At 33.0% G+C, this 7,438-nt stretch overlaps 1 protein-coding gene across 1 annotated transcript; it reads left to right on the top strand.

Annotated features, from left to right (window-relative positions):
* Window positions 1-386: 386 nt before the first annotated feature.
* On the top strand, window positions 387-2,956 carry LOC134230112 (uncharacterized). Its single transcript, XM_062711895.1, has 5 exons — window positions 387-458; window positions 1,094-1,164; window positions 2,140-2,359; window positions 2,467-2,481; window positions 2,639-2,956. Exons 2-5 carry the CDS (start codon window positions 1,102-1,104, stop codon window positions 2,899-2,901), a joined length of 561 nt encoding a protein of 186 aa, XP_062567879.1. The 5' UTR covers window positions 387-458; window positions 1,094-1,101; the 3' UTR covers window positions 2,902-2,956.
* Window positions 2,957-7,438: the final 4,482 nt, after the last annotated feature.

The following is a 7,438-nucleotide window of genomic DNA, read 5'->3' as shown; positions in this document are numbered from 1 at the left end:
GTCTCCAAGCGCCTGTAGATATTGTCTTCACGGAATATCAGGACAAGTGATTAGTACATTTTTGCAATTTGTATTTGTTTTCTCTGTGATAACTCATTTAAAGTTTTGTTGATTTCTTGATGATTCAAGTGAACCGGAAGGTAAATGTCAGAAAATCAAGAATCTTTCGAAACATCATAAAACTTTGAGAATCATCATTGGGTGTTTTTTTGAAATAAAATTTTACATTGTTGAAGTACATGTAGTATGTTTGAAAATTATCATTCGTATAATTTATATATGATAAGTCAGCTAAGGTATTACGCATTTTATTACATTTTCCTCTGTGAACTTTTATTTTGAACCAACATCACTCATGGTACAACACGTGTCTGTTCTATTTAACGATAATAACTCTATTGAAATAGGAAACATAGTGCAGACACATTGATTTTATTGTGTGCAGCTACAAGTATTTTGTAAATATTAATCAATTTAAAAATAATTGTTATGATTACAAAGGAAATTTTCCATGGGTTAATAATTATTTAATATTGATGCCTCGTAAAACGCATGATTTCTATTGTTGGGTAGTTTTTCCAGCTGAAGAAAAAAGAATGAAAGCAATTGTAATATATTAAATGTAAAAAAAAAAAAAAAAATGTCACCCCCATACTTGTTTTGAAAAGAATAAAATTGTATAATTATTACCACAAAATATTATGTAATTGAATAAATCACATATTTCTTGGGGAAAAAAATTATTTTCTTTTCACGACAATTGCTTCTACCCTTTTCTTTTATATGGAATGATTGGGAACGGTGTACAGTTTTATCAATATATTTACGTTTCTTATAAATGTGCAATAAGTCAATGCCAGTAGTAACTCATACAATCAGTCAAGCAATGTAATCGAGTTATTACTTTCTTTTCCCATTTTCTTACATGTCTGTTCTATTTTTAAAGAAAGATATTTGTTTAGAAAAAAATATTCTTGATAATTTAAAAAAATGAACAGGGTATCGGAGTGACATAAGCTTTTTCCAATCTGCCTCTATAGCGAAAATAAGTTAACATATTCCCTAATATTTTAAACATTTTATATAATTTCAGATTATAGGATGTGTTTCTATAGGTACATGGTAGTGAGTGTATTTGTTCTGGTCACATTAGCTGTTTCTCAAGTAAGTATTGTTTTAAATAAAGTTTCTGTAAATCATTTTCTCATGTCTGGTTTATTTTTCCAGAAAAAAATAAATAATTTTGAGAAAAAAAAATGTAACTTCTTTTTAAATGAACAAGATATAGAAATTTTATCATTTCAAATCCCTGAAACCAGTTTGAAAAAGACATCTCGCAAATTTTAGATAATATAATTTAACCAGTTCATGTACTTCTTTCTTTCGATCCTTTTCTCTCCCCCCCCCCTTTCATTTTCCTTATCCTTTCCCTCTTTCTCTCTTTCTCTATCCCCCTTTTCTTTCTATTTTAATTGTCACTATCAAAAATTATACTGTTCATTAATGCATATACGATATATTTTTGTGAAGGTTATTTTAAATATGTTTTGTGACAACTGATACAAATATAAAAAGGTTTTACTTAAAGCTTTTAAAAATAAATAAATACCAATAAATATATCCGTATATCATAAGTATTCATGACTTTCTTTAAAATTATCAAATAGTGGTAAAAGAAAAGTGCTTTTAAATATTAAAAGAAAAAGATTCGCATAAAAGTTCATTAACATATAATTTATATTCATTCATCCACATATGAAAATTGAAATAATAAACGATGGTTTATGCATTTCATGGGAAAAAAAAATCACTGAACAGATCTATTCACTCGTTGAGAAAAGTAAATTTTTAGTCCATCTCAACCATAATCTTTCGTAAAAGTTTACAGCAAAACTCGTTTAATACGAACACGGATATAGCAAATTCACGGATATAGCGAATTTATTTTAGATCCACAGCTATATAAATTTAACGAATTCCTTACTTCCATATCGAATTCCATAACGAATTACGGATATACACCGCAGTAAATTCATTGGTCCCAGTGACTTCGTTATAACCGAGTTTTACTGTACTAACTATCCCGTTAATCTTATAATGATTTAAGGCTCTTTTTAATGATGTTATTCCCTTTGTTAGTCTTATGGATTACAAAATGACAGCTCGAATGAAACGGCCAGAATTGCAAATGGTGAAAATCCAATTCAGAAGGTCTTGGAGCAATTTTTTGTCAAAAAGTCGAAAGGAATCGAAATGGAAAGGACTATCGCAGAAATGATGTCTACAATCAAAACTTTGAAGACCACTATTGAGGAAATGAAATCTTCTATTTCGTCACTCGAAAGAGATATTGCAAACAGTACGTTTTGATTCATGAATGTGTGAAGTTCTTTGTTTTAATTACTTAATCATACCCTTACTAATATTTTATTCTGAATATTCATACATTGTATACCTACATTTTAGGGAAAGAATTCAGATGTGAGTATATATTTTTCATTCCCTTAAAATGTATAAATTTACCTGTTAAAATTCATATTCATGTATCACTATCCCCCCCTATTTCTTCAACTGACGTAAATCGGAAGATAAAATCAAATTTTTAAAAATAATTTTGAATTTTGAATTACAAATACAGGTGAATCAGGTGGATTAGGACAACACGCAGCCCCAGCTCCCACTTGGCCTTATGGACAAACAATCAAATTTAAAACCGCCTTCCAAGAAATACCGACCTTGACATACGGTTTATACCTGCTTGATTCAGCTGGTACAGTGAACCTACGTATAAGTACAGAGGTGAAGGAAGTTACCAGGACAGGGTTTAGTGTAAGCCTCACAAGATGGGCAGACTCGGTGTTGTATGGAGCGAGAGTTAGCTGGATGGCTTGTGGAAGATAAAATATGTTCCCTGCTTAGATAAATTCGCTTTATGTGCAATAAATATTTGAATTTACTCTGAATCTTCTTTTCATCAAAGAGTATCACAGATGAGAACTACAACCAGTGTGTACAGAAGAAAATAATTATGTTGCATATTGACAAATTGCATACAGGGGCTGAAATATGCCATGCACCATAAAAAAAATTACTTCGCACTCATTGCCAAGTAAACTAGAAGTCTCGGTTGAGACTGTAGCTCTACTGGTTTGTACTTATACATGTAACAAATGAAGAGAAAAGAAGTAAGGGGACTTGAAACTTTACAACTGCAATAAACAGAACAGTGATCTTAAATTTGGTCGAAAGATTGCAATCAGTCTAAAGTGAAGAAGGAGGCTTACGCCTACGCCTTACGAATACGGCGCGGATATAAGAAGTCTGATTGTAATTAGATTGAGGAAATTTACATAAATTTCTTTTTTTAGTAACCAGGGCAATACCATTCATCGAAATCATAGAATCGTGTTTCTGAGTGTAGCCTACTTGTGTCCCAAGATTTATTGAAATCAGATCAAAGCTGTAGGAGGAGTAGCATTTTGAAAGTATTAAAAAATATATTTTTAGTAACCACAGCAACATCACCAGTCGAAATCAAAAACCGATATGCAGCATAATAAATATTAGTGTAATCTACTTTAGTGTAAAGTTAAAATGAAATCAATCCAAAAATGTAGGAGGATTTTGAAAAAAATTGTCTACAGACAGACAGACAGACAGACAGACAGACCAATAGAGTAACAAGAGGCCCATGGGCCTTATAGGTCACCTGAGCATTATGCAACAACTTTCCAGTGACTGAATTTGATTCATGTTTTAAGCCAGATGCTATGGCATTCACAATTTTTGAAAGAGGCACCATGGATCATTATAACAATATGCTTAGCAGTTGCTTAGTTTGGTTACTGAATACCCAAAGGCACGGTAGGGGAGCAAAAAATTCATGTCAACTAATCAGTAGTGCCCATTTCACACATGAACTCCTCACCCTTAGGCCTAGATCCAAACATTGCACAATTGCATCCTTGCTTTTCAAAAATATTTGATTAATACCAAGGAACAGATTTCAAACAATTCATTTATTTTTAGTATATAAGTAACACAACACAACCCCCCCCCCCCGTCAATGGTACCCCAGACCCAGGGGCCTTGAAATTCACCATTCTGGAAGAATAGGACCCTTGCTCATCATAACTATATAGGTATGTTCACCTGCTTAATACCTAGGAGCAGAAAAGAAAATTTTCAAAGAATTCATGTATTTTCACTATAATATCAATGGAGCCCCGCCCTAACAACAGAAACCCAACCCTGGGGACATAAAATTCACAATTTTGGAAGAGGCATTCTTGTTCATCATTACTATAGTATATACTTAGTTAGTTTATTTAATACCTAGGAGCAGAGAAAAAAATCAAAGAATCCATGTATTTTCACTATATAATCAATAGAGCCCCGCCCTAACACCAAAACCCCTGACCCTGGGGCCATAAAATTCACAATTTTGATAGAGGCACTCTTGCTCATCATAACTATGCACTTAGTTTATTCATTTAATACCTAGGAGCAGAGAAGAAGATTTTTAAAGAATTCATGTATTTTCACTATATAACCAATAGAGCCCCACCCTAACACCAGAACCCCTGACCCTGGGGCCATAAAATTCACAATTTTGGTAGAGGCACTCTTGCTCATCATAACTTTGCACTTAGTTAGTTTATTTAATACCTAGGAGCAGAGAAGAAGATTTTCAAAGAATGCATGTATTTTCTCTATATAATCTATAGAACCCCCCCCCCCAAACACCAGAACCCCTGACCCTGGAGCCATAAAATTCACAATTTTGGTAGAGGCACCCTTGCTCATCATAACTATGCACTTAGTTTATTCATTTAATACCTAGGAGCAGAGAAGAAGATTTTCAAAGAATGCATGTATTTTCACTATATAATCTATAGAGCCCCACCCTAACACCAGAATCCCTGACCCTGGGGCCATCAAATTCACAATTTTGGTAGAGACACTCTTGCTCATTATAACTATGCACTTAGTTGGTTTATTTAATACCCAGGAGCAGAGAAGAAGATTTTCAAATAAAATAATGCACTTTCACTATATACTTATTTAGCCCCGCCCTAGCACTAGAACCCTTGACCCCAGGGCCATGAATTTCACAATTTTGGTAAAGGACTCAATGCTGATTACAATCATGCAAACAGTTTGACTGCTTGATGTCCAGGAGTAAAGAAGAAGATTTTCAAAGATTGCACTAATTTTAGTGGTTTTGGCCCCACCCCTCAGGCCCCAGGGGGGCAGGGATCATGAAATTCACAATTTTTGTTCCCCTGCACCCATAGATGCTTTGTGCCAAATTTTGTTGAAATTGGTTCAGTGGTTGCAGAGAAGAAGCTGAAAATGTTCAAATGTTAACGCACAACGCACGACGCACGACGCACGACGACGGACGAAAACAGATGGCAATAGGTCACCTGAGTTTACTCAGGTGACCTAAAAATGACAGGTAGGCATGTCTACTTAGAAAAAAGTAAGGGAAATTTATGAATACAGTAAAATTACAAAAAAATATACACTATATGAAAAAAGAACCAAATATTAAAGAAATGATTTCAAGATTTCAAGAAGTCAAATCAGTAAAAGTACCCTAGAGCGTATAGAGGTTTGACAACGTCATCATCCAAAAGGTTTCAAATGCATTTATAAAATGATTGGTTATACATATGTTCTACATGTAGATATGTCAAAATATAATGATTATTTTTAATATAAGCGCACAACATTTTTAGGTCCAAAACCAACGCGATCTGTGGTATAATAAATGTAATAGCAAAAATGATAAATGAACCTTTTTTTTAAGTTTTGATATAAGGTAAAAAAAAATATCTAGTACCGTGTTACCTGCAGGGCTACTGAAATAAAAAACAAAACAGGCATTACACTTTACTTACATTTTAAAATCAGGCAATAAGAACCGACTAGGAGGACACCCCCACCCCTATAATTTGCCCATTCATACAGGTATATCATACAATGGGGAGGAAAAGCAAATTCACGATTATACCACATCAAAAAATGACCTCTTTTATGTAAACATCTACATTTCATATCATATAGAAGTTAGAATTTTAATGTGTGTACATGTACACGTTCCTGTGAAAAGATAAACAGACAAACAGAGAAACAGATAAACAGAAAAACATACAAGACAAAAACAATATACGCCTCGGATCTATCGATCCGGGCGCATAAAAATTTACCGCATTTTACAAATAATGACTTCCGTATAATAATTTTTAAACGTTAAAATGGCATGGAATTAATTTTACAAATCAAGAACTTTTACGTGTTTACCTTTGTCCACACGTAATCCGATAGTTTCATCAAGAAAGAAACGGATACATGGAAACAAGATAGCGATGAATTTTCCAGGCACCAATTCGTTCCATTCAAAGTATGGAGTTGGATCCTCGTTGGGTAAATAAAAACTCGCGTAAATCTCCCGTCTACGGAAGCCCGTTGAGGCCAATTCAGAGAGAGAAATATTTTTTATTGTGTTTAAACGCAATAATTATTGCGTTTAATCGCAAAACTTTGCGTTTAATCGCAATAATCATTGCGTTTAAACGCAAAACACTTTGCGTTTAATCGCAAAAGATTGCGATTAAACGCAATAATATTGCGATTAAACACAATAATTATTGCGTTTAAACGCAATAATATTTTAGCGTTTAATCGCAAAAATTATTGCGTTTAATCGCAATAAATTTTGCGTTTAATTGCAATAATATTGCGATTAAACGCAATACTTTTGCGATTAAACGCAATAATTTTTTTGCATTTATACGCAATAATCTTTGTATTTAAAAGCAAGTATTTCTATTGATCTTTGAAGAGTGCAATGGATCCACGCTGATATTTGTTTCTTTTTTCTTTTGTACATTAATCTATGAGGAGAATTATGTATTGTTAAGCTTTATAGAATCAGATTCTTCTGACAAAAGCATTTTCTGAATGGTGAAATCATGGTATGGATTTAAAGAGGAGAAAGAAGTGTCGGTCTGTAAAAACAAAGACAACCTTAGAAAGAAACAAAGCTTTAGCATGCAAAAATATGCAAACAATTTTAAAGGAATTTCAAAATAAAAAACTACCGGTAGATAAGAAATAATGATGGAAAAACTATCACTCCACGTTGCGGTCACATAGTTTACACCATGTACCTTTATCAAGGGCTTTAGGAAACGACTGATGAAATGTTTAGACTTATGTATATGTACATACATGTATTATGTATATGTATATTCACAACCTTTCCTTTGATCACATACAGTAAACTCGAGAACACGAGAATTTAGGAGATGGACTCATATGAAATCAAAAATAAATCAAATTAAAACAGATTGATCGATGTGACACGTACTACCAAATTGATATGGCTATTAATACCACTGAAACATTCTTAATTTGATGTGATACATAC

The sequence above is a fragment of the Saccostrea cucullata genome, unplaced genomic scaffold (assembly GCF_032062105.1).
Source record: "Saccostrea cucullata isolate Sc308-1 unplaced genomic scaffold, CSIRO_AGI_Scuc_v1 ctg9523, whole genome shotgun sequence".
Classification (NCBI taxonomy): Eukaryota; Metazoa; Mollusca; class Bivalvia; order Ostreida; family Ostreidae; genus Saccostrea; species Saccostrea cuccullata.
This window is presented reverse-complemented; position numbering and strand designations above follow the sequence as displayed.